This window comes from Marmota flaviventris, chromosome 5 (assembly GCF_047511675.1).
Source record: "Marmota flaviventris isolate mMarFla1 chromosome 5, mMarFla1.hap1, whole genome shotgun sequence".
Classification (NCBI taxonomy): Eukaryota; Metazoa; Chordata; class Mammalia; order Rodentia; family Sciuridae; genus Marmota; species Marmota flaviventris.
In genome coordinates this window covers 148,694,377-148,722,096 of record NC_092502.1, presented here as the reverse complement: position 1 = coordinate 148,722,096, position 27,720 = coordinate 148,694,377, and the positions used below count along the sequence as shown (strand labels likewise).

The 27,720-nt window shown below is 39.2% G+C and overlaps 1 protein-coding gene across 3 annotated transcripts in view; it reads left to right on the top strand.

Annotated features, from left to right (window-relative positions):
* The window catches only part of Fyb1 (FYN binding protein 1), a 151,879-nt gene that overhangs the window by 33,433 nt on the left and 90,726 nt on the right, over nt 1-27,720 (top strand). For all 3 annotated transcript variants that reach the window (XM_071612688.1, XM_027936290.2, XM_071612687.1), the window contains exon 2: nt 21,846-23,001. In XM_071612688.1, the coding sequence (XP_071468789.1) occupies nt 21,846-23,001 (1,156 nt within the window). The remainder of the gene's footprint in view (nt 1-21,845; nt 23,002-27,720) is intronic.

The following is a 27,720-nucleotide window of genomic DNA, read 5'->3' as shown; positions in this document are numbered from 1 at the left end:
TCAGAGTGGTCAGACCAGTTAGACTGGAAAAACCCTAGTGAGAAGTTGATTGACAGTTGCTGAGTGCCAAAGTCCTAGTTTAGTTTCACTGTTTACATTGAGCTTTGGTTTGCCAGCATAGGACCTATTACACCTCCAGAGCCATCTCATCGTAATTTGGTCTTGCAATTATATTTGCTTATCTTGGGGTTCATTAATAAATATTCACATATTAAGATGTACACTCATATATTAAAATCTTCAATAGCTACTTTCCTGAAGGACAAAAGATCAGGAAAAGAAGGACCAAGAGAGAAGGGAGAAGCAGGTACAGTTCTTTTTCCCCTACATGTCCAAGATTGCTGACTCCTTTCATAAGTATTTTTTCCCCTAATAAAATCCCATTTGGCAAAACCCCCTGGAAGTTATTCAAATCCCTTATGCCTTTTCCTAATGAGAACGTGGCGTATTTCTAGAATTTTAGATGCTCAGAGGCGAAAAACTCCTTCACATTGACCAGATAGCTTCTTGTTTTTCTGAATAGCAAAATAAGGAACAAGTTGGGGAAGGAACAAGAACATTGAGATCAGAAGGAGGCAGGGCAGAGGAAAGTAGGAAAAAGCCACCTTTTCTTTTTCTTTTTTTTTACATATCAAATCGGAGCCAGTCCTGCACCGTGATGGTTGAAATGTTTCTCTATGTGTGCATGAGTTTTGAGGTGAGGAAGAGGAAGTAGCTGCTAAAGTCAGGAAAAATAAGCAGAACCCTCTTTCTTTTATCCTCCTCTAAATAATCCATTCTCATTTTAATTACCCGTGTGTCTGGGCACAGAGTGGTTTCTGACAGTGGACAGTGAGCTCACTTGAGGAATGTACACCTTTGATGGACTGTGATCAAGATGCAATTGGCTTAAAGACAAAGCTCTTGACAAACAAACAGATGTCATCAGGGTGACGTGAGCTTTCGAAAGGGCATGGATTAATTTGAACTTCATCTGCTACTCATTAATCTTGGCAGTGGCAAAGGCTTGGCTCCACTGCCAAATCTACTCCCTTGCTGAAGGAGCAGAGGTGGAACCCTCCCCAATTTGTCTTCAGGTCCCTGGAGTAAAGCAAACCCTCAGGACTGTGTTGGAGCCTGACCCAAAGCCAGATCATTTTCATTCCCAAACTCATGTGTGGTTATTTACTTATAATAAATAAGTATATTTATTTATAATAAATAAACTTCCTCTTTTTCTGAGGAAGTTACTGTAGTCTTCAAAGGCACAGCAGAGCTGGCATGGCCATTGAAAACAGATGACCTCTTCTTGAAAGACAACTAGGGTAGACATCAATTTCATGTTGTTCACTCCTTTGAGAACAGAATATCAACTTCATCATTTTTTTTAAGTTATGGGGAGTGTTATCATTGCTAAAGTGAGAACATAGTGTTAACGTTTTAAACATAATAATTAAATATTGTACTTACGAAAATTTGTACTTACAAAATATTGTACTTACTTACTGTTTTTAGCAATGAAATGAGTACAATATTTAGAGAACAGTGAAGCAAGTATATTGAGAGGCAATATGATAAACGGGTCAACTCCTCAAAGTAGACATTTTGCTGATCAGTTGGTATAGGGTAGAGATGAGGGTGGAATAAGATAGGGATGTGGAAGAACCCAGTAATATAATAAAGATAGAAACCCTGGCACTCTAAGTAGGTCCTTGATGCCTGGAGTTGCAAGTTTAGAGTGATGCCTGAGAGTAAATTGGCTCCCCCATCTCCCCTACACCCCCACCCACTCCCCAATTATCCTACATAGTGTTTTATTTCCTTGTGTTGTACAATAGAGCAGCTCAGGGTGGAGGAATAAAAGGCTAGTATTCATGTCCACAAAGAATGAACTATTCATTTAGATGTCCATCATTTGCTTAGAATTTCTCTTACGTGGGGGAGGGGAAGCCCTGAACATTTAATAAAACATCCTCAAGCTCTGAGGTGTTAGTTACAATTCTATAGCAGATGGAAGGCCTGTTATTTTATTTAAGAAAACTTTGAGGGACTTTACTTTTATTTAATTGCTTAGGTCTCCCTGTAATTTATGAAAGCCTTTAGTGAGGAATAGCCACAAAAATAATAAAAACCTCATATTCAAGTAGTAACACAATTTTACACTATCGTTTTCTTTAGAAACATAATGCAAGCAATTCTTTCCAACTTTGCCTTCAATTAACACCGTCTAAAGAAGCATTGCATGTACAGAAAAATATGCCCCTAGCATTTTGTATTCTTTCCTCTAAATGAAGAGGGAAAATACTAGTGCTGCTACATGGTGTCCTGAAAATCTTAGGTTAGAAGACATTCTCTCTTTGCTGCATCTGACCATTCACAGAATGTGGACATCCTGGGAAGTGTCAATATCACTCTGAAGGGACATACAGTTATGGGGAAAGGTCCCAGAGCAACCCTGCAAAAGGATTTTAATCAAAACAGTGTAGATCCCAGTTTCCTTGGGAAGAAAAAGAGGCAGATGGTGGGGAACTAGAAACTGGCTACATTCTCAGCACTATCCATCATCACCTACCATGGTGAGCAGGGTGCTAGCTGGGCTTCCATTAGAAGACAAGGTCTGGGTGGGATGGGGAATGGAGCTCAGTGGTAGAATGCTTGCCTATGCTGCCTGAGACCCTGGTTTGAGACCCAGCATGACAAACACACACACAAAGAGGAGGTCCCTGTTTGCTTATTTCCCCATCTATGTCAGCATTCAGGTCTCCTGTTAAAATCTGAAATTTCTTGATTAAAAAAAAAAAAAAACATCTATGGGGTATACATGAGGCCAGGTGTAGCTTGTTCAGTATATCAAGTCCAGAAAGATGAGTTAATCCTTGAAGAAAATAACACTGAACTTGCTTTGCATTCTGGTGCACTGATTCATCAAGCCATATAGGCTTTTTTTTTTTTTTTAAGTACATCAGAAAATTTGGGAGGAGATACGTTGGTCTTTGAAAATGGAACAGTTAAGTAGACTGATGAATAAGCTCTAAGAGTTATGCAGCTACAGAAAGAAAATCCTAGTAAGACAAATTTCTGATTTTTTAATGATGTAATAAAAAATATCTATTGAAAAACATGTTTTTGTTGGCTCAGAACATAAGTTGCACATATTTGGTCATATAGTAACAAATTTACACTGAAAATATTTTTTTTCTCTCATCCATTATAAGCCACATAACATACAGTGCCCAGGGAGAATCAAATGATTTATCATCATATTATGTTATTATTGGTGTCAAACAATAATAGATTTGCCACATTGTTTACTTTATGAGTAAATATTTTATGAAAATTGGGACAATTGAGTACTTATTAACCTGTAAATGTCTGTTCTCCCATGTATTTCAGGAATATGTCCTCATATTATTAAATTCATCTCATGTCATTTTAGTTGATTAAATCTCCAACCCTATTCCTCTAACTTAAATTTTGTACTTCTTATTATCACCAAGAAACTTTTTACTAAATCTTCAAAACTTTTCAGGCACTGTCATTAAGCATACCTACCATTTGTATCAAACAACACATTCAAAATTTTAAATTGAAACTTTCTAAACGTATCTACTTTTTTTTTCTCCGCCATTTTAGAAAGCAAAAGTTTTAAATGTATATGCCTTAACATGCAGGTGATAAGAGACATAAATCGCTATCTTCCCTTTCCTAAGACAATTGTGTAAAAAAGCAACAGCTCCACAAACCAGCAAGTTGCAGTCATCCTGTAATAAATTAATTCATTCACAACTTGTATAACATGCCCTCTGTAGGCCAGGAATCAAATATACTATTGTGCTCACTCCCAAGGAGCTCAAGATCTGGTGGGAAAAGACAGACACAACTCTGATATTTAAAAGAGTGCAGAAAGCTGGTGGAAGGATGCCTGACCCAGGTTTATGGGACTGAGTTCAGAAGGAGGTGAAATCTACACAGGGCTTTGAAACATGAGTAGGAGTTAAAACAGTGCAAGAGAAGAGGGGAAGGGGAATTCCATGAAGGCAGGCCATGTTCTTTGTTTTGGTAGATTGTTTTATTTTGTTTGGGGCTTTGGAGGAAGGTTGGTGGAGGGGGGAAGAAATAGACAATTATAAACTCCAACAAGGACTCATTCATGGCCTAAGATCAAGTGTCCTGTGTTGGGATCAAGTGTCCTCTTCTGCCTCTGCACTACAGCAATTCCTTCCTCATATATTTTGGCCCTTTATTGATACTTTATTGATATTGATGAGTTTCTCACTCATCACAGTGTGACATGGTTACTTATACATTCTAGTCTCATTGGTGGTTATATTACAGGTTTGTCTGCAGTAAAAGAGGTCCAGGAAAGACTGAGTTTTAAAAGTTAAGCTTCTCTTCCTTCTCGTGTTCTCTCCCTCAGAGCTATCCAGCAAAAAGACACAGTAGGATTACTCCCAGTGCCAGGGCCCAGTCTCCTTATATCTTCTGGCTCTGCCATTCCTAGGGTATTGCCCCGGTCATTGGTGGCCCAGAATGGCCCAGGCACCCACAGCAAGCCAACCAACGGGGGTGGGGGGCAGCATGATGAGCTCTACTGCAGAGCACCACCAAGAAGCTACATAAACCACTTCTGCTTAGAGCCCACTGACCAACACTTACTCACGTAGCCACATCTGATGGCTAGAGAAAATGCCTTAGATAGTTGTGTGCTTACTGAAAAGCAGAGCTTCTTAGGATAGAACAAGTCTCAGCAACCTTCTTCTGCAAAGGGCTAGATAGTAAATAGCTCAGGCTGTGTACAGTCCTGTCAAGACATCATCTCCTCCTCCTCTTCTCCCTTCTCCTTCCTCTTATTTATTTACCATCCTTTGAAAATATAAAACCCATCTTTTTCTTAATAATAGGACAGATTTGGAAGGTGTGCTATAGTTCATGACCCCTATTGTGCACGAAGGGAAAGTCATGGTGGGAGGACAGTGGGCTTTTCTCTGACCTAACTTCTACATGATCATAAACCACCACGAGGAAGACCCTGCCTTACTCAACTTGCTAGTCTGAGTAAAGTTCTTGGGCCACACAGTAGGCGTTTCATGTTTATGAATGGATGGATGGGTGGGAAGAAGAAAGGCATAGGAAGTTAATTTAACAACCACAATATCTTAAAATTCCATTTAGTCCCAGTGGGAATCTCTGAACACTCCATTTTCTGTAGAGTTAGAAGAAAAGTCAGAAAGGGAGCAGTAAGAAGTGAGTCCCTGGGCTCTCCAGGATATGCCCCATCCCCTCTCAGGTGATAGAGTCAAAAGCCCATGTCACCTGCAGCCCGCAGATATAGTTAGTGTTCCACTTATTGGAGTGGACCTTCCTAGAGCAGAGCCCCTCTCCTTGACAGCCACTGCAAATGACAGCCCTGGGTATGCAGGGCAGTTATGGGACCCAAGGCTTTACAGGTTGCTCCCCTTGAATACCATAGTGGCAGGCAGGAGAGCCTTACTTTTTGCCCATTTAAATATCACATGCTTGTCGGGAATGTCAGCAAGAGCATGCAGGCTGAATAGACACTTTTTAGTTTCCTCTTTCTCCTCCTTGCTCAATATCCTGAGGCCATAATAGAACATTTCTCTGGTCTGTCAGCCTGGCAGGGAGGGGTGGGGTGGTTCACTCAACCATCCCTCTGGGAAAACCCCTGCCAGGCTTCAAAACTGCCAATGCTCTTGGATTCTGCATGGAGAGCAAATGCAGCAGGCAAAAGTGAGGGGAACCCAGGCCTTTGCCTCGTGAAGACCCATTAAATGAGGCCACCCTACCACCTTCTTCTGCAGGAATCAGGTAACAGCTATGCCCAGGTTTCTTCTTTCAAAGAAATGTGCTAAGTTATACTGCAAGAAAAGATACCACCAGCCGGGTGCGGTGGCACATGCCTGTAATCCCAGCGGCTCTGGAGGCTGAGGCAGGAGGATTGCAAGTTCAAAGCCAGCCTGAGCAAAAGTGAGGTGCTAAGCAACTCAGTATCTAAATAAAATACAAAATAGGGCTAAGGATGTGGCTCAGTGTTCAAGTGCCCCTGAGTTCAATCCCAGTACCAAAAAAAGAATAAAGAAAGAAAAGAGAGCACCTTCAAAATTTGACAGCACAGGTTCTTCTAACTGAAAAACTAAAAAGAAAGGCATATTCTGTTGCAAAATAGCAGAAGAGATGGTCACCAGAAACTAAGACTCAGCCTCCTTGTAGCCAGAAGGGTGATAGGCACATAGCCACGGGGCCAGGAGCATGCCTGTCACTTGCTCCTTTGTAACTGGAGAGGGCTTCTCTTGCACTGCAACCTGCAGTGCCCTGGTGTTAAATGATGTCTTGTAACAAAACCAGAGATGTGGCCCTATTCCTGCAGAGCTGGGCACACATGATTTAATTCACCCTGGCTCCTAACAAATGTGTGCTCAACCTTTTGATGAGGAAAAACTACTTTCAATTGTCCCCAAACCTTAAGATCTGGAGGGGGTGGAGATTCATGTGAGTTTTCTATACAAACCAGGAAAAGAAGCCTCACTGCCTTGAACCCTGCCTTCTTACAGCTGAACCTGACAAACCAGATCAATGCTGACGAACAACTACAAGTCAGCCACAGAAGCCTTTCAGAGCCACCAATAACTCCACATTTTGTTTGGAGATTTTGGTTCTCTTGTATGTATTGCTGCTGATTCATGAGGTCTTTTCTGATTTTTTTTTAACAAGATTAATAGGGAAGTAACTTTAAAAAAAAAAAAAAACGGGCCTCTGACTCTGCCTTCTATGTGCTGTGTGACTCTGAGAGAGGTTTATATCATCTCTGTGTCTGAGTTTTCTCATCCTAAAAATGGGTATAAGAATAGTACTGACCTCATAGTTGTTGTGAGGATAAACTTTTGGACACTTAATGTGTATTACTATGTAGCACTGATTAGTCATATTTGCTATTTGAAATATTTTTGTCATGAGATACAGATTATTTTTGTGTAGAAAAATAGATGAGTATATCACCCGAAAAACAAAGGCTTGGTGGTGTTTATGCTCAGAGACTGCCAAGGGAGGTTTTATCAATATCAAAACATGTGCATATAACAAGGTGAGACACAAATTCCAAATAGTCTGACACCCCAAGAAACTAATGACATATGATAGAGGAGGACAGTTTTTTTTTTTCCTTTTTAAATCAAGTGGGATTTTTTTTTAATAGCTTTATTTTGTTTGTTTAGTTTTTTTTCTTTCTTTCTTTCTTTTCTTTTTTTTTTTTTTTTTCATTTGGTGCTGGGGATCAAACCCAGTGCCACATGCATGCTAGGCAAGCTTTCTACCACTGAGCCACAACCCCCCCACCCCCAATAAAACCACATCTTCAAAAATATGTCATTAAAGGGCACCGTTTATAGCCATGGGAATTGTGGCATTTTCCAAGGTCTCCCTGGAGAAGCTGTTCTGCTATGTCAGGAAGGAAAGGCTGGGAAGGATTCTACTTCCCTTGGGAAATCATCTCAAAGGTTCAAACCCATACTGGTCATTTGTCATTTCCATCCATTTATTTCATGACCACTGGGCTCCAACTCCCTCCAGCTCCCACTGCAATATGCTGACCTGACCCTGGACTATCTGGAAAATGCCAGTCTAGAAATTGACAGCCGGCTTGCAGAGCAGTCACACTGACATCTACTGGCCTGAAGACTAAGCACAGATGATGCTCAGAAGCTTTTACCAGATTTGAACATCATATTTTCCGCCATTTGTATCACCTGATAACCAGAGGGAGGCAGGAGTGAGAAACTGTGCGTCTGAGATGTGGCAGGGCTGCCTCTGAGGGAAGGTAGAGTGAACTGAGGCTCCACCAGGCTCCAGCTGGGGGCTTGAGTGAATGGACACACTGCTCCACATCTTGGTTTCTTTATCCGTAAAACAGGTAACAGTAATTTGTTTGCTGATTTGTTAGGAGGGGAGGCACAGGTGATAGGACCTGGCCCGGAAGACAGTCCACAGTGTCCTTGGATCTTGACGTGACTATGTTTGAGATCAGGTCTTTGTGTAGCTGATAGGTATGTCACCAGTCTGCCAGTACAGGAAGTGGGGAGCCCACTGGATGAGCAAGTAGAAAACCCTGACCTTGTCCTAGCATGTGGCTTTGGACAGATCACCTACCCTGTTTCTTTCCTGTAAAATGAAGGGCTTAAATTCACTGATGTTGAAGGTTTTTTTCTTTCTCAAACACTGTGACTCTAATGTAAGGTTTCCAGTTAAAATGGGCCTGTCTGTGTGGCCCATTTTTATCCCCCTTCTTTTTACCACAGCCCAGGGCTAAGCCTGTCCCAGGCATTTATTATATAACAACCAGCTGATGGAAAGTGGAGGTTGGAATAGCCTCTGCATTGACTGCTAGGAACAGATGGAGTACATAGCTGGGCAGGGATGCAAATCCAATGGGAAGTCCTGGAAACCAAAGAATATTCCTCCATCAGAAGCTGGACTGGAATTTTGCTAATAAATTTGAAGAGTTCAGGGCTTGTCCTATTTTTCACCTATGCAAACTAGCCTCTGTTCACAGGTAGGAAAACTATTTAGGTCTATTTAGGATACGCCTTCTTAATCATGTCATTGAAGCTTAGGTCTCAGGCGTTGGTGGAACATTACCTGATCTTCCTTCCAAGGATAGGTTAAAAGCCACTAGAGCTCACCTACTGCCTATGACTAATCCCTTGCTTTTTCTTTCTGATAACCCCAGCTGGGATGTCATCATGGAGAGGGGCAGCAAATGGTGGCCCAGCAAAGGTAATCATGAAATGAACCTTCTGCCCTTCTTCCTAAACTTCATCAGTGTAGGCATCTGGACATTCCTAGAACTCCAACACAAAGGCATTTGGGGATTCCATGAAGGGTAGGTGTTAGTTTCCAGTGACTGCTGTCACAAAGTACCACAAACTGAGTGACTTCCAACGACAGAAGTGCATTCTCTTCTGAGTCTCAAGTTAAGCTGTCTGTAGGGCTCAGTCTGAAGGCCCCTCAAGGCTCCACAGGAGAATCCACTTCTCATTTCATCCAGCTTCCAGTAGTCCCAGGTGTTCCTTGGCTTCTGGCTTTATCACTCCAATCTTCATTTCTTTCTTCAAATATCCTCTCTTCTGAACTTTGGAGGGACACTTGTCATTGAATGTAGTGCCTTCTGGATTTAGTGCTATGAGGATGACATCATGGCATGTTCCTTAATTTTATCTGTAAAGATCCCTTATCTAAATAAGATCACATTCACGGTTTCTGCGACATGGTATATCTTTTGGGGGGAATGCTACCATGCAAACTACCACAGTGGATGTGGAAGACAGGGGCCAAATTTATAAAGACCAGCAACTAATAGCTGTACCTCAATCCTATCCACTCATGCGAGCTCAGGGCACAACCAGAGGGGCCCCAGTTCTTGCCATGGAATTTCCACAATTTTGGCAGAAGCCCATCAGTAAAGGTGATCAGGAGAGAGCAGGAGGGATCCAGAATCCTAGTGGCTTTTAATCACTTTTGCATCTGAACATACCACAGGATGCCACGCCCTCCCCTCTGGACCCCAGCCTGGCTGGGCTGGTGAAGCCTCAGAAAGAAACCCTCAGAGGAGCAGAGGAGTATGGATTAGAGCACATGGTGCATCCAGCCTGGAGAAGAGATCTCCCAGGTTGATGCTACTAAACACTGTGCTTCTTGTCTTGCAGAATGCTTTCACTGTCTTCATCTCAAAGAAGAAACCCAAATTCTTTATTTACCTTATCAATTAAAAATATAGCTTTAGGACTGAAGATGTAGCTCAGAGGTAGAGCACATATCTCGCACGAGTAAGGCCCTGGGTTTAATTCCCAGTGCATTCTCATGCATGTGCACATGCACGTGCACATACAAACATACTTTACAGTTGTACTTATGCATCTCAAATTTTTTAAAAAATTATTTTTATTCAAGTTAGGTATCTGACGTTGATCCATTGCTAAATTAATTAAGTGGTCTGTTTAATACTCCTCCAAACACTGGTTTTAATATCTTTACTAAATTTTTGTATTGTGATGAATATACATAAAATAAGATTTGCCATTTTAGCCATTTTTAAGTGTACAATTCTGTGATGTTAAGGGCATTCACATTGTTGAGCAACCATCACATTATCCATCTTGGGAACTTATTCATCTTACCTGAAATGAAACTCTGTACCCTTTAAACACTAACTCCCTGTTCCCTCCTTCCCCTGGCAGCCACCATGATACTTCCTGTCTTTAGGAATTTGGCCACTGGAGGTAACATATAAGTGGAATTCACACAATATATGTCCTTTTAAACTGGCTTATTTTACTTAGTATGATGTGCTCAAAGTTCACGTTATAGTATATGCCAAAAAGACCTTCTTCCTTTTTAAGCCTCTATAATATTCCAATATTCGAATATCCACACTTTGTTAATCCATTCATCCATCAACAACCGCTTGAGTTGTTTCTACCTTTTGGCTATTATGAAAAATCCTGCTCAAATACTTCTTGAGTCCCTGTTTTCATTTCTTTTGGATATACAGCCATAAGTGGAATTTCTGGAACACATGGTAATTCTGTTTAATTTTTTGAGAAATCTCCATACTGTTATCCACAGCAACTGCACCATTGTATATTCTTGTCAGCAGTGCACAACGATTCAATTTCTCCGATTTCTCACCAACATCTGTTATTTTCTATTTTTTGATAATTGTCATCTTAATTGATGCAGTTTAAGTTTTTAACTCAATGAAAAATCTATTTAAAATTAATATGACTTATTGCAATAGTTTCATCCCTTCAAAAAAATCATTTAGTTATTAAATATCAAAAAACAGGAAGAAGTTTGTTGTGTTTTGTTTTTTATTTCTATTCTTTGAATTAACCACGTTTTAACATTTTTTCACATTATCCTGACAGGAGTTATGTAGAAATGTATTGCCGTCAATCTGTTTTTTGCCATGGAAAATCTTAAATCTCTCTCTCCTGTTGTATCTGTTTTGCACCCTTCTTCAACATCCTTCAGTAATAAGTTTGAAGCTGACGTCAAATGGACAATAAACACCATCCCATGCAGACAATGGATAAAGCAGGATAGTACCCCAACCCCTGAACCCACAGTGGAATAACTCATTTTACTGACTCTAGTGGGCAGCTTATTTGGAGCCAGTTTGTGCTAAAAGAGACCTAATTGTAGTCATCTCCCTGAACATCCCATCCCTATGTGAATGCACACAGAGACCCATCACTTAAAAGAGCAAGCAGAATAGTTTGTCTCAGTTGTTTTCCTCTTCTAGTTTGCCCATGAAATTGTAAGTCAGTCAGGATGTTTTGGTCTTGAGCCCTATATCTTCTATGTCTCATTGCTCATCTCAGATTTGCCATGATCACAGCCATAAGGTTTTTTGGACAGGTTAATTACTAGGGCTAAGTGGAAAACTTTTTGAACCAGAATAAGAAACTAAAATATTTTGCATATCAGGTGAGAGTTTAAACTCAAATAATAACTACACAAAGAGGTAATGAAATTCATTTCTATGTCACATTAAAGTAGGCACAAAATTTAGAACCAGGACCCCCAGCTGGTTCTCATCTCTGCCACTTGCTAGCACTTACATGTCTCATTATGCCGTTCCATAATAAGAATTAACCAGGCATGGAGAGGACCAGACGAATATGGTGTTTGTACTGTAAAATGTGATGATTAGTTCTAATGATGGAATTATTAATACATGTAAAATACCAAACTCTAGAATCTTTTTGCTGATTATGTAATGAGTGAAAATAAGGAGTATATGTAGAATTTGGGAAGAAAAAATATTAAGATGATCTGTATCCCCAGAATAAGTGATTTTATTAAAGCACAGAGTGTAGACTAGATGGTGGCAAAGTAAGACATATTAAATTTAGCATATAAGCACGGAGTGTCCAGATCACTCAGAAGACGAATGGGTGGATAAGTGAGAGTCCGGAGCTACTGAAGTCATGAAGCACCCTGTAATGATGAGGGAACCTTGCAACAGAAGGTGGCTTGATGCTAAGAGTAGGATGCACGCCATGAAAAGCTTGCAATGAAGAACATCTCAATTATAATGAGAAAAGGTGCAAAGTGAAGAGCCCCCTGGGGACAGAGGTAAGGAAAGTTGTTCAGAGTCTTGCTACTGTGCAAGAGGTGTGAAGTGGTTGCATCTCTTAATCCTGATTACTAAATCCTGCATGTGTTTTCTTCAGAGTTCAAGAAGGGAATGAGTTGGTGGGGCAGGGTGGGGTGGGGTGGGGTGTGGTCAGAGAGAAGAGGGAGGAGGCTTGCACTGATATCTTCTAAAGACTGAGATTCAAAATTGCATCCATTTCTGTTTGTGAAATCTTCCATATTCCCCATTTCATGTCTAGTTTTTATTTTGTTTGTTAAAAAAGGCTATAATTAAAATTTTGTTGTCATTTCTAATCAGATGGCAATTGGATATATACCTCCCATACTTGCAACAGAGGGTGGCTTGGTGCTAAAAGTAGGATGTATACCTACTCTTTATACTTCCTACTTTTATACTTGTATAGTATAATTTAAACTTCCTACTTTTCATAAATTAAGAAAAATTACAAGTTTTAAACAGGTAACGGCTGGTTAAGTTTTTCAGAAAACACAATTAGACAAATTCATTAATGGCATCTTCAAGCTTTTCCTTATTAGCTCCAGAAAACTCACCTACCTTTTGACCCTTTTTTAAAAACTAGAAGATGGGCATGCATTTGACTTCACACTCCTTAGCAACACTCTGACAGTCGTCCCTATCTATTTCGAGGAACAACACATTGGAATACTTTTCAGAGAGGGAATGAAAGAAAGGCTTGATGATTTTGCAAGGCTAGTTTTCTCAAATCAAACTCTGGATCCTTCACTGACCATCAGCTGCCACCTGTCTTGGTTTTCTTGTGGAAGCCTTCCTCTTCTAAGCAGTTCTCTTCACAAAGATCTTTTCACACGCTGAGAAGGAAGTCTCTAGAAAACCCCACAGATGGCCTCATCCCTCCACCCCCACCCACTCCATGTAAACCATGAACTTTCAGTTTCTGACCTTTGTCGGTGAAGAAAAGCATCCAGGGCTCAGGAACGTGTGTGTGTGTGTGTGTGTGTGTGTGTGTGTGTGTGTCAGATATGGATGCTGATGAGAGAAAAGGAGTATAATATTTCTATTTTATTTTTCTGTTATCAGAAAGTATCTTTCTCAGTCATCAAAAAATTTTATTTTGAACTTATTTATTTAAACAGGATCTAGCTAAGTTGCCCAGTCTGGCCCTAAATTCACTATTCTCCTGCCTCAGCCTCCTGTGTAGCTGAGATTATAGGTGTGCCCCATCCTACCCAGATCAAACTACATGTTTTTGGCAAAATAAAGTTTCTTTTGCTGGCTTATGCTATTTTTATATGAAAATAGAACAACTACAAGAAATGGTAGCTAAAATTAAGGCCTCTGAATTAAGATAGAAATTCAGGAAAAATTAAGAATATATACTGTTTTATAGAGTGTACATTAAACATTAATGTAAGAACCAAATTAGCCACTAACAAGATATCTGTGAAAGTACTTTTTCATCATCCACAAATTCATTATTCAAATGTTAATTCTTCAGAGACCATCTTCTAATTTGGTATATTCAGTTAATGCAAGCTAAAGGAACTTCAGCAATCCTAAGCAAATATAAGCTAAATTTGCTGTTAAAAAAAAAAACACTTAAGATGGAATAACTAACATAAATAGTTTTAGAACTTTCTGTCACCCCAAACTAGTTATATCCTACACTATATTCTCCACATCCTAACACCATTCAATTTACATCAAAAAATAAATTAAAAACTAATAGGATGACCGACTTTAGAAAAATACAAAAAAAAAATCATTTAATTTCCTCATCTGTTTATGTTTAAGCCATTGAAGGTCAAGCCAAAGTCATGCCAAAATTGTATTTGCACAGGAACTATTTAGTAGGGTAGCAAGGAAGAGAAGGTCTGAAGTTTTTAATTTGTAGAAGGATTTCCAAACTCCTACTCTCTAAAGACAGAGTATACACAAAAATCCATATACTTTGAGAATAAAAGGCAACACTATTTGAGAGGTGGCCCATAGCCATCGAAGCTTTACAACTTGTTCCATTTTCTTGTTTCCTCTACTTCAATTCATTCCAGAAGAGAGAACTCAGCTGAACAAGGAAATTGGCCAGCACAGCAGGTGCCTGGGATAGCATCCATCATTGCTATAAGTCACAGGGTTTTTGTGAAGGCACCTAGGTTGTTGGCCTAATGAGAAAGGGCCAAGCACACACAGCACCCAAAGAGACCTCATACACACCGGGTATGTTCTTCTGACCATATTACACCTCGCATTGCAAGCCATTGGGACAGAACATTGTTGGCTATTGCCGTTGCTGAGTTGCATCTTGACCTTCAAAAGTCTCAGAGAGCTGTCACAATCAGGGCTGTCACTGCTGCTTCCGCCACCAGCTCCTCCTACCCATGCCCGGCATCTGCAGCAGCCTGCTCCTGCCCCAAGAACTCAATTTGTGGTGAGAGACAAGTTCCCACATCCTGTTGAATGAGGCCTGGTGCTGCCTCCAGTTTCAGAGGCTCAGCCTACTGGACCCCATCACAGCCCATTCACAAGTAAACGGAGGTCCTATCAGAGATCGGTAAGAGTGGGGTCATGAGTAAGGAGTCAACACAGAAGCTGAGGAATCGTTCTCAACTACAAGCTATGTGATCCATCGTAGTCCATTAGCCAGTAGGTTTAATGCTTTTGATGGGGAGCAATGTGCCAGGCCTTAAGGGAGTGGTTGCGGGACAGTGTGGTTGTTGAAGAGGAGAAAATAAAACCAGATTCCTGATTGTACATCTCCCTAGGGAAACTGTCCACTTGAAGTATGTCAAATATAATTTAGTAACATAAATATTTAGATAGTGTTAATAGGAATGAAAAAGTTCACTTTTTTTTTTTTTTTTTTTTTTTTTTTTTTACTATCTGTAGTTAGAGCTTGCCCATTTATCATATTTGTGAAGTGTTTTGTCTCTGGTACTACATTTTCAGTTAGCTTCCATTAACCCTAACTTTACACGTGGCAGCAATGAGAATCGTTTCGTTGTATAATTTCTGACAATAATAAATTTTAACATTTATCTTAAGATTTTAAAAATTCCCTTTTTCAAATTTGCCAGATATAATACATCAAGTCCCTTTAAGGAGAAGAGACAAATTCTCACTGTGTGTGTTTTTGCACATGCACCCATGAGTGTGTGTTGTGAAGAGGTGTAGGACATACTGGCAGGGATCGAAACTTATTTTCTTTCATCTAGGCTTATGAAAGAGTAAGGCTGAATACTATTGTTGTATGAAAGTTTGAGCTTCTTGGGTCTATTATATATTTTCACCAGCTTGCTTCCTGCCTCAAAGACAGAAGTTTCTCCAGCTTAAGGAAAAATGTTGTATCTTCTCAGTCTTTTTGTATGCCTACTGGCCAGTCCTTGGCACAATGCGTCCTAGGACTGAGCAACATAATCATCACCCCCATGGAAACTGGAGCAATGCCACCTTAATCTGTTTCCTTCTCTCTTCCCTCCACTCTGGCTATAGTCCCTGAAGGCTTGGATAGGACTAGGACTGGCTTCCTAGAACTTTTTTTTTTTTAATTCATGAGCCCCCTCACAACCTCATATTGCTCTGTGATGCCCCCGTGCCTACGACCCTGATGTGGGTAACAGTGACAGTGTCAGGAGTGAATTATGTTCAATTAGAATAACCAGCAACTCAGACCAAATAAGTCCTGGGTAAAAACATTATTTCAACATGATAATAACAAAGAAAACCCACACATGGTAAAAATTTATCAGTGATTTTTCTGAAGAACTAATTTGGGTTAACTGTTATTATTCATGAATAGTCTCTCTCATGATAAAATTATGTGCAATCAAGTGAAGGCACTTTATTATCTTCTTCTACGGGCTCTAACCTAGGAAGAGTAACCACATCCATAGGAGCCATTCATTTTCTTCTTGCTTTGATTGCAAAAGTGGCACAAACCCATCTAAGGAGGTAAAAATCTGGCTTCCAAATTATTTTAGATTCATTAATTACCCACAGTTTGTGAGTCTTTCACTTCTCTTGTGCTCTAAAACACCTAGTAAAGATGAGACTTGGAAAGTCAAGTAACCTTAAAACCATCTCTAGTTGCAACCTTTTGATACTGTTTAGTTTCTATACAATTATCTGTAGGGGTTAGAGGTAGTATATCATAAAAAATTAAAAACAGACTTTCTGGTAAGTTATTTTCAAGAATCAAAAGCAACAGAACTCTCTCAGGGTTTTTCAACCTCAGCACTGTCAACATTTTGGACTGTGATATCTTGTGGCGGACAGGCCTGTGTACCTTTCCTGTGAAAGGGAATACTAAGCAGCATCCCTGGCCTCTACTGGTGAGATGCCAATGGCAATCCCCTCCCCCCCCACACTCAGGCATTTCAATCAAAAATGCCTCCAGATATTGGCAAGCATATCCTGGGGAAAAAATTGTCCCCCACTTGAGAAACACTTTATTAGCTTAATATACAAGTCCTTTAAAAGCCGAATACATAAAAAAAAAATTTAAGAAACCCATTCCTAATAAGAGTGATGACATGTTTTTGGTTTTTTATATGAAACTATACCTATGAACTGGCTACAAAAAGAAATGTTTTTTGGATGTATTCCATTTCTTGGAGTCTGTCTTCCATGCAGTCTCAACCTTTGTTTAACTTGGTTGACTGCCTCCATGTAGAGTGCTAAAGGCAACGAGATTTTTCTGGAATTATGGACTGTGAACTGGAAATGCAAAAGATACAAGGAAAACATTGTTTTTCTAATAGCCTTCTTCCTGGGGCTGTAGCAAATGTATAAGTTTATACCAGTGAGAATACATAATTCTGTTAAAAAGGAAAATTCATGTGAGCTAAAGAAAATTGATTTTCTGAACAAATTTTCTACAATTATATCTTATAATTAGTTTTATTAATTTTATATAAATATAGAGAAATATATGTGAGTAGTTTGGGCTAAGCATCATAGATTCAACAAGAGGAAGCAATGATAAATTGTTTCAAGTGACTTTGGAAAAATTTTACAAGGTATTTGAGATGAAATGTTTTTTTTAATCTAAAATATTGTCAATACTGAGTCCTCTGAATTACAAACTATCTCTTCCTATGAATAAATAGAAGCCAAATATTTAAATCATTAAGAGTTTAAAAGGTCCTGCAAATAATATACACCAGTATGGGCAAGTTGGCAAGGGAAAAAGTGGAGTTAATATCAAAAATATTTAACAGCTTGAATTTCACAGATACCAAACAATCGGAATGGTTGCTGATCCTACATCTAGCTATACTAGTGTATGTCAACTGAATACTAACCCTGGAAGAAAGGAAAATGCAGAGCAGGGGTTGCCATCTGTGTACAAAGCAGGAGCAGGAAAGGTGTATGTGTGTAAGGAAGTATGTATTTAAATATATAAACATATCGGCATCAGCATCATTTATCAACATGTATAAGAAATTTTGACAGTGGTTGTCTTTAGAGAGAAGAACTGAAGAGGGTCACCATATAGTTTACTGTTTAAAGCTGGTCAATTTTGAGAGAAAAGGAGACCATTACTATCACTCCAGAACAATAGGTGTAAACTTGTACAATCGTGGGATGTCTGGGCATAAATCACCCCATTACTGATAGCCAGCTTTGGGGGTTGGAGATGATGTACCTTTTTTTTTTCTTTTTCTTTAAATAAAAAGACTCCTAGGGAATGAATGAATATTCAATCTGCAATAAAATTGGAATGGGAGAATGTCACTTTGTTGTCATTTTTGCCTTTCCATCATTATCTAAGGTAAAAAAATAAATTTGGCTATTCTTATTATTCTTGTTAAGGGTAAATATGGTTATTGAAAATCTTGTCTAATAAACTTATTAACAGAGATAATGATCAAACAACCTCTGAAACTAAGAAGTCAATATTTGTAATTAAATAGAGTTCGAGCTGTTGATTTGCTAGACATCTTAGTAAGCTTGGGTGGTCTTTACTGTTGCTTCAAGGGGTCCCGTGTAGGAACTTGTTGCTCATTGTTTCTTCATCTTTCAAAGTCCAGTTCTAGAGTATGGGTAAACTAAACTCAAATATCATTACTCTTAATATGTTATTCAGGAGTATATTTTTTCCAGTTACATTGGTTTAAAAGTAGTACATAACATTAATGTTAGTAAATTCAGAATCTGATCAATTGGGGAAAAAATTATGTCATGTAACTAGTGAATTAGAAACAGCTGCAGAGGACTTCGGACCTTAACACAAGAAGCCTAAAGAAATATCAAATATAGGGGCTGAGGTGCAACTTAGTGGTAGAGTGTTTTGCATTCAGAAGGTCCTAGGTTCAATCCTCTGCATATACACACACACACACACACACACACACACACATACACACACAGTACCAAGTTAAAAAAAAATGTGCTTTCCACCTGGAAAGAAGTATGCCTCTAAGGAAACTTTCCTTGATTTCATAGCTTTATTCTCTATTTTAAAATTTATATTCTAAACCTATCACTTATACTAGATTCATTCTACATTTGTAACAAGAGGATGAAGCAGGCTAGTTTAAGAGCACAGTTAAGTCCCCAACCCCCAAATCCTCCCTAGTTGTGCTATCTTCTTGCTGTTGAATCTTTTGACATATATTGCATGTAATTCTTGACCTAAGAAATTTATAGGCATTAGCTCGTTTAATCCTTAAGAAAATGATCAAAATAAAATCCTGTGAGAAACAGGGTAATCATCCTCATTTAAGAGAGGAAGGAAACAGCCTCAGAGAGGGGGAGTAACTTGCTAGATCACGTGGCTTCACAATGGCAAGGTCAAGGTTTGAACCCAAGTTGATAATTGCACAGCTGTACTTTTAACCGGGACACTGCGCTGTGTCCTGGCTCAGGGTTGGCAGCCAAGAGACTTAAGTTCCAGTTCCAAATCTGTGACTTCCATATTTTCTAAATTAAAAATAGGACATGGAAATTGGCAATGGGTTAGGGTATTTCTTGGGTTTTCCCCATGAAATCTAAGATGTGAAGTTGCCACAAGAAAGGAGGATCCTACTTCTTCACCAATGTAGCAAGAGAGGGATAATTAAGGCTTCATTTGTTTTATAAAAGTAGAAAAACCCTCCCATGTGCCAATGCTGTTCAAAGTACTTTACACATATGAAACTGTAATTTTTCTAAGTCCTATGAATAGCATTATCATTCTCATTATGGTGGTAAGCAAACTAATTTATGTTCCTTGTTCAAGGTTAAGCAGCCAGTGAGATGCCAACACAGGCCAGTGGTTCCTGAGTTGATGCTCTTAAGGAGCCTGCTGCAGCCACTTGTTACAAATGTAGAATGAATCTGGTATAAATGACAGATTTAGAATATAAATTTTAAAATAGAGAATAAAGCTATGTAATCAAAGAAATCTTCCTCAGAGACAGACTTCTTTCTAGGTGGGAAGCAATTTTTTTTAAATTTGGTACTGTGTGCGTGTGTGTGTGTGTGTGTGTGTGTATGCAGAGGATTGAATCTAGGACCTTCTGAATGCAAAACACACACTCTACCACTAAGTTGCACCCCAGCCCCTATATTTGATATTTCTTTATGCTTCTTGTGCTAAGATTCAAAGTCCTCTGCAGTTGCGACATCTCTGGAGGTTCAAGGAAACACCCATTCTATATTTCCCCAACACCCAAATCCTCCCTAGTTGTGCTATCTTCCTTCCATTGAGCTTTGGGGATTGCTTGAAGAGCTGAGAAAAGCATGGGTCTAGAAAAGTTGTTAAGGGAGGTAAGTTAGAAGACAAGAAGATCTTAGCAACTCAGATACGGGGTAATAAATTGAAGGTACAAAATTCAAACTGGAAGTTGCTACTCTTATAAGTCTTCTCCACCTGTGTAAGTCCTTCACTTCCACCCCTCAAACATACATGCACTGCAATCTGGTAAGGAAACAAACTGCTGCAGTGATTTCTTGCCAAATCACAAGTATTCATCTGATGCCAATCTCCATTGCCCAAACATCAATTAGAATCCTGAGTGTGCCAAGCCCTAGGTATTGTGGGGAAAAGAAATGAATGAAATAATTTCTGGGCTTAGGAGCCCTAGACAGACCTGAGTTTGCCTGCCTATAATTCCTTAAATGTGTTACTTTGCAGTTCTAATAATGACAGTTCCATTTTTTGAGCCCATATTGGGGGTCAGAGAGGCAGTTTATAAATTCCATCTCTAAAGTACAGGACAATTCTGGCAGCTATGTGATATTATCCCCATTTTATAGATGATGCAACTGAGATTCCACTAATAAACTAAGATCAAATGAAGTTCCCATTCTCTTTCCATGGCATCCTCCTGCAGTTTCAGTCTCAATTTTCTTTCCTGTGAAATGGAGTTGAATGATGCCATTCTGTTAAACCTGCTGTAAGAATAAGGAGAATATAGAATCAGGTTTAAGCCCTTACATGCTACATGGTGATTCTTACTATTATAGGAAACAGACATAGAGTTGTGTACAGAATCTGAAGTGCATTATGAATTACAAGGACGGAGCAGACCTTCTCACCTGAGCAGAGTCTGATTTTGTGGTATTTGCATGGAGCCTTGAAAGATGAAATGTGTTTGGTATGTGGCAATAGTAGGTGAAGGGGGTGGGGTGAGAAGTAGAAAAACATTTTCTGGGTGAAATTTAAAGCATTAAAAAAAAGAGATTGTCATGGCCAAAGTGAATCTTTGTGATTTTTTTTTAGAAGCTTCAAATTTTCAAACATTTCTAAAGTAGCTAGAAAATTTGAACTGTTACCTGTTAAGAAGGAAAAATCATACCATTGACTCTCCCAGATTACGTGGGATTATATTCACAGAGCAAGGTGGATATTTTCTCTCTTTGCTAAGTAATACCTAGACCAGAAGGGGAGAGATTATGTAGCAGGATTTCAGAGAAGGAGTGATAAATGTCAGTGTAGAAGAGATACAAATGGAGAAAAAGAGATCTGGAAATGAGGCTTCTGAGTCAGTGCAAACTGTGTTCTTGTTTCTTTACCTGTGTGCCTCCAGACCAAGTCCCCTAGACACAGCTAGTTCTAAAAGTAAGCACATTCTACTACTAATCTGGATACAGCTGAAATATCAGCACTTAAGATTTATTAATACTTAGCAAATCCTGTTCTATTACTTATAAAAAAGGGTGTTCTGCCACATCTCCCTAACAGCAAAAGACCTTAAATGTGGATAGGAACAAGAAAACTGTTGTAAACCACAGAGATGCTAAACCTGGCCATGCTGTTTAAAGCGTGTAGCCTGAATTTACAACTGAGAATGTCTTTGGTAGAAACTTAAAAGCTTACTTTCATTTTTTAAAAGTAGTTTCCACCTAAGAGTCTCAATTATAAAATATGGAAGAATTTGTCAGTATATATTTGAAATTTAAAAAAAAACAGTAGATAAGTATCAAATCAGCATAAATCAAACAAAATGGTTAGAAAAATGGTGAGAGAAAAGAAGATAAGTTGTTACTTAAGTAAACGTGAGCAAGTCACTCTGAGACGACCAAAAAAAGTATATGCACAACAATAGTCCTCCCCTTTCAAGAAACTCTCACAACTTATTTTGCCATAGAGGAACTTAAATGTTACAATATCTTGCTAACCAATCAGCAATGCTGCTGGCCTCAAACCAGGAAGCCCTTTAATGTATAGTATTTTAAACTGTGCAAGTGAGACTTCTGGCTATCAGCTAGTTTTTGTTCCCTATGCTTGTAGGATGGAAAAGCAGATGTGAAGTCCCTCATGGCGAAGTTTAACACAGGGAGCAACCCGACAGAGGAGGTCTCCGTCAACAGCAGGCCCTTCAAAGTCACAGGGCAAAACTCCCCTTCAGGAATACAAGCAAGAAAGAACTTGTTCAACCACCAAGAAAATGCCAGCCCTCTCACAGGACCCGGCAACGTGCCTAAGTTTGGGACTCCCAAGCCACCACTGGCAGTGAAACCCACTTTTGAGGAAAAGCCTGACAAGGAACCCAAACCCCCATTTTTAAAGCCTACTGGGGTGGGCCAAAGATTTGGAACACCGGCAAACTCAGCCACCAGAGACCTTGAAGCAAAAGTGGGATTTCTGAAGCCTGTAGGCCCCAAGCCCATCAATGTGCCCAAAGAAGATTCTAAACCTGTGTTTCCTCGGTCTCCTGGAAACAAGCCTTCCCTTCATGGTGGGAACCAAGACCTAGACTTGAAGACACCAGGCCCAAAGCCAGGACCCGCTCCTCCAGCTCAGGACAATGAACAGAGGCAAGTGTTCCCAAAGCTGGTGGGGACTAAAGGCAAGTTCGCGTCAGTATCACAAGATCATGACCCCAAGGCCCTGTTCCCCAAGCCTGCCTTTGGCCAGAAGCCATCCCTGAGTGCGGAGGACTCCCACGAGGATGAGAGCCCCACAAGAAACCTGTCTGCCCAGAAAGGACCCTCACCATCCCTAGGAGCCAAGTCCAAGAGCGGCCCTTTAAAACCCCCAAGGGAAGACCCTGAAAATAAAGGCCATGGGGGTGACACTTCAAGTTCACCGTTTCCTGGGGTGGTCCTGAAACCCACTGCCAGTAGAGGAAGCCCAGGGCTCTCCAAAAATGGTGAAGAGAAAAAAGAAGATAGGAAAATAGATGCTACTAAGAACATCTTCCTAAGCAAAGTGAACCAGGAGGAGTCAGGGGCATCTCCTGCCAAGTTCCCTAAGGCACCTTCCAAGGTGACAGTGGGGGGGCCATGGGGCCAAAGTCAAGAGAAGGAAAAGGAAGAGAAGAACTCAACAACTCCAAAGCAGAAGCCATTGCCTCCCCTGTCAGTTTTGGGTCCACCTCCACAAAAACCCAGCAGACCACCAAATGTGGACCTGACAAGATTCCAAAAAACTGCTTCTGCAAACAGTGAGTTATTTTCTTGTTTGCTAATCAGTATGGTTTGTTCACAGCAAAGGGTATTTTTCAGTTCCCAGGGAAACATTTCTAACAAGAAATGATTTCATAACTGGTACTTGTGTATATGTGATGAATTTTCTTTTCCATTTTATCTTTTCTGTTTTGTGAAAGGTCTGAGAAAGTTGAAGTCTGAGTTCTATGTAAGCATTCTATGAAAAAATACCTTGGTGGGCTGGGTTTTGGGGGGAGAATATGGGAGGAGGAAGGAAGTACGTCCATGTGATTGGTAAGTGAATTTGCTTAATGATAATTATTGCATTTACTTCCTTATTTGGGTTTCATTTCAGTAAAGAGACTGAGGTATGTTACCTTTATGACCGCAAAGGAGGTAGACAGAAAATGAGCAAACTTCTAAGTCAGAAGTTCTCAAAGGGGACAATTTTGACAATCAGTGGACATTTGGCAATATCTGGTGGCAAGTTTTACTGTAACAACTGGAGGGTGCTACTGGATTCTAGATGGTAGAGGACAGGGGTGTTGCTAAGCATCATGCTGTGCATGGGATAGCCCCTTGATACAAAGAATTATCCAGACCAAAGTGTGAATAGTGCAGAGATTGAGAAATCCTTATCCAAATCATTTCCAAATATCTACACCATTCTTCATGTTTAAATAAGAGAGGAATAGGACTCTTAGGAACTGGCCCTGTGTGTTTCCTATTTTAGCTGTTTTTTTTTTTTTTCAATATAAAGCTTTCTGAAACTTTCTGATTCATAAAGTAGTACAAAGCTAGAAAATTATACTGCATTATTCTCCTTCTGGGTGAGTAGTTTAGTTTTCTTCCAGAGATATCACTGCAGTATAATGGCATGTGGTATAATTTGATACTGAACGACTTGGCAAAGATTTGCAACCCTTCATCATAATGAGGAAAGCTTGTGCCTGGGATGATTCATGTTTTTGGTGAATGATATACAGCTGTTGTTTATTGTAAGGGGGTTCGTAAAAGGATGCTTACAGAGACCATACCACTATTAGTCATATTTTTCTCCTAACAAAACTATGGTCTAATTAAAGCAGTTCTAGGCCTAACAGTTGTTTTTCTTTTTCTTTTTTGACGGGGATGGGGAAGTTACTGGATATTGAACTCAGGGGCACTCAGCCACATCCCCAGCCCTATTTTGTATGTTATTTAGAGACAGGGTCTCACTGAGTTGCTTAGCACCTCACTGTTGCTGAGGCTGACTTTGAACTCACCATCCTTCTGTCTTGGCCTCCCATGTGGCTGGGATTATAGACGTGCACCACCATGCCCAGCTCTAACAGTTGGTTTTCATTGTTGCACTGTGAAACCTTTGTGTATCACCTACCTGAGATCAGCATATTCCTTGTTGGTAAACAGATAAATGATCAAATTCTCCATTAAGAAACCAAGTTTGGAAGGCCAGGCATGTTGGCACATGCCTAAAATCCCAGCAACTCAGGAGGCTGAGGCAGGAGGATCACAGGTTCAAAGCCTGCCTCACAGATTAGTGAGGCACTTAACAACTCAGCAAGACCCTGTCTCTAAATAAATACAAAAAGGGATTGGGGATGTTGCTCAGTGGTTAAGCACCCCTGGAGTCAAATCCCCAGAATGAGAGAGAGAGAGAGAGAGAGAGAGATAAAGAAGGAAACCAAGTTTGGAATGACCCTGTGATTATCCATCCATCTTCTAGAAAGATTCAACCCTGTTACACATGGTGTCTCCTCATTTGTCACCTTGTTCTGATGCTGATTTGTAACTCAGAGCTGTTATTGTTGTGAGAACCTCTAAATGATTCTTATTTCCCTACCTTATTTCTTCTATGCCTCAAATGAAAACTTAACTATCGTAACATTCATTTTATGCTTCTGAGTTTATGCCAGGGAAATAGTTCTTATATTAAGCAGAAATATGGGGGCATTTTCTTGCATGCCCCCCTATCTGTGTTCCCACTTCTCTCCTGGTGGTAACACCTGGTGCTAACATGTGGCTCAGTATCGTGCTTTTGGATAAGTTTCTCAAAATGCTAGGGAGGACCTCTTTCTGACCCCCACCAACCTAGCAAGCTCAGCACTGAGTGATTCTCAGTGTAATAGAAGGACAAGGGACCCAGGCAGAACTGCCAAATAGACAGTGTTGCCCTTGTCCTCTTCCTCCTCCCCTTCCCGGTCCTCTTTCTATCCTGGCCTCCCTCTCTGTTGTCCAGATGCCCAAGAAGGAATCTTTACTTTAGATACTGTCATCGATGAAACCTTCCCTCAAATACATTGTGCTCCAAAAGGTAGCCTGTTCCCTCTTCTATCTCTCCCACAAATCAAAACTCAATCTCTCTCAGTGTCAACTGACCTCAACTTGGTGTCAGGATAAAGCAATCTGATTCATAACTTCAAATTCTGAATAATGTCCTTTCAAGGCATTTAAATTATTTTTTTCTTAAAGTATCTAACTTGTTTTACATTTTTTGAAACAGAAACTACATTCTGGCTCAAAAACGCATGAAAGAAAAGTCACCTTGAGCCCTGGTCTGCCATTTGCTGGGTATTCCCAGCCCTTGTCCTGTAGAAACTACTCTTCTTAATTTGTACATGTTCATCCAAAGTTTCTTTATATCTTTTCACATCTTGAAAAGGAGTAAAAAATTATTCTTTAGAGATGCATAATATTCCAGTAAATGGATGACTGGCTTAATTGATTTAACAATTTGCATAGTTTCTGTACATTTCCTGTTGAAAACAATGCTGCAGGAAAATAAGTTGGTGCACATGTAATAAAATATGCATTTATTTTATGAACACAGAAAATTTATTAATCATCAGGTCTATGGATTCCTGATCCTGCTGCTGCTGCTTTTCCTAAACCATACTATAAATATGAGATACTTTAGTATTATATCTAGGAAGGTATAAAATATACCATAATTAGAAAGTACATGTTCATGTTATATAATATCCAGGTAGCAAGATAAACAGTTGGAGAAGAATTAAAATTTTTTGTAGCAAAACAAAGAATTATGAGAGTCTATTCTTTATCATCCTAGAGTAAATTAGTGACAAATTAGTAAGTATATATGTATACAAATATGTGGTGTATTTTATGTATAAATCTTTAGATAGGGAAGATAGTTTAAGAGTTCAACAAGTGTAAGTATCTCTTTCATTTCACAAGTTGGGGTTGAGGACAGCAGATGTGACTTACCCAAAATCATACATCCAAGATTAAAATTCAAGTCCTCAGATTCCAAGTTCATATTTTATCACATACCTTCCTGCCTCTATATACTGTGACTTACCCAAAATCATACATCCAAGATTAAAATTCAGGTCCTCAGATTCCAAGTTCATATTTTATCACATACCTTCCTGCCTCTATATACTCCATATACTACATGTTTATTATTGTGTGTATGCATATTATTTATATTAAATATTTACATATGTAATTACAAATACATATATAATTTTAAATCAAAGGACTCTTAAAGTTATCTGTTTTAATGCTTATAATATCCCATGAAATAAATAGAGCAATTTTTTGTTTTTGTTTTTGCAGTGCTGGGAATTGAACCCAGTTACTTATCTATGCTAGGCTAGTGCTCAACCACTGAGCTACATACTCAGATGTTAGAGCAGCTTTATTTAATTCATGTGAAGCCAAGATATAGTGTCTGAATTATCAATTTTTAATAATACTAATAGGTTGGGGACTAATAATAGAGTTAATAAATATTAAATAAGATTGTGTTTAAAGTGCTTAACAGTATCTGGCATACAGTAATAGCAAAATAAGTAGGCACTGTCAATACTTTTATTATTTTCAGTTGCATTGATATTTGATTGCAAGATCTATCACATATTGATAATTTTATATTATAAAGACTATTGTAGATATTATAAACTGCATTTTATATGCTTTTGTTTATGATATGTAAATTTGTTAGTAATTTATGTAAAATGTTGATGAAGATTAAGTAATCATTGCTGAAAGAAAGGTTTGCCACCAGAATTCCCTAGAATGTTTTCACTCAGAAGCCCTCTTCCCAGACTAGAGGTGGTATAGAGCAACAGATGCAATTCAGATAAATGGCTCCAGATAACAGTCACCCCAAGATTTGCTGCCTCCTGCAAACTGAGTCCAAGGGAAGGCATCTACTCCAGCCAGAAGGGGAGAAAAACAGCAAACCCAGCACTGATAGTCGTTATCCTGAAATTGGTACCACTATTTTCTTCCCCATTACCTATCTATCAGCTTGGAAGAAAAAGAAATTTGTCCAAGTTGCTGTGAATCATTATCAGCCCCAGCTGCTTAAATTGGCAGCTTCTGGGGAAGATGTTTTTGGGCATGCTGCCACAGACCCTAAAGTTTTCTGACATTGGAGTTTTTACTTCAACTCTAACAAATTAAAGCTAGACATGAATTTTCATATCACAGGGTTTCAGGATAAATTATTTTCTGCCTGGTATAATTAGAAAATTTTGCCCATTTGCTTACAAAAAGATGGAAAAGAAAGGAGATGATATGCTTTATAAAAAAATGAGATTCTATTGCCAAATGTTTGTCCCCTATTTTTTTTAATCCACAAGATTTAATAAATACCTATTGGAGCAAAAATATAGAGATTTACTCCAAGGTTATTGTTGTGTTTAGAGGTAATTATGAGTGTATTTAAATTAACTAAAGCTTCATCTAATTATAATTATACAATA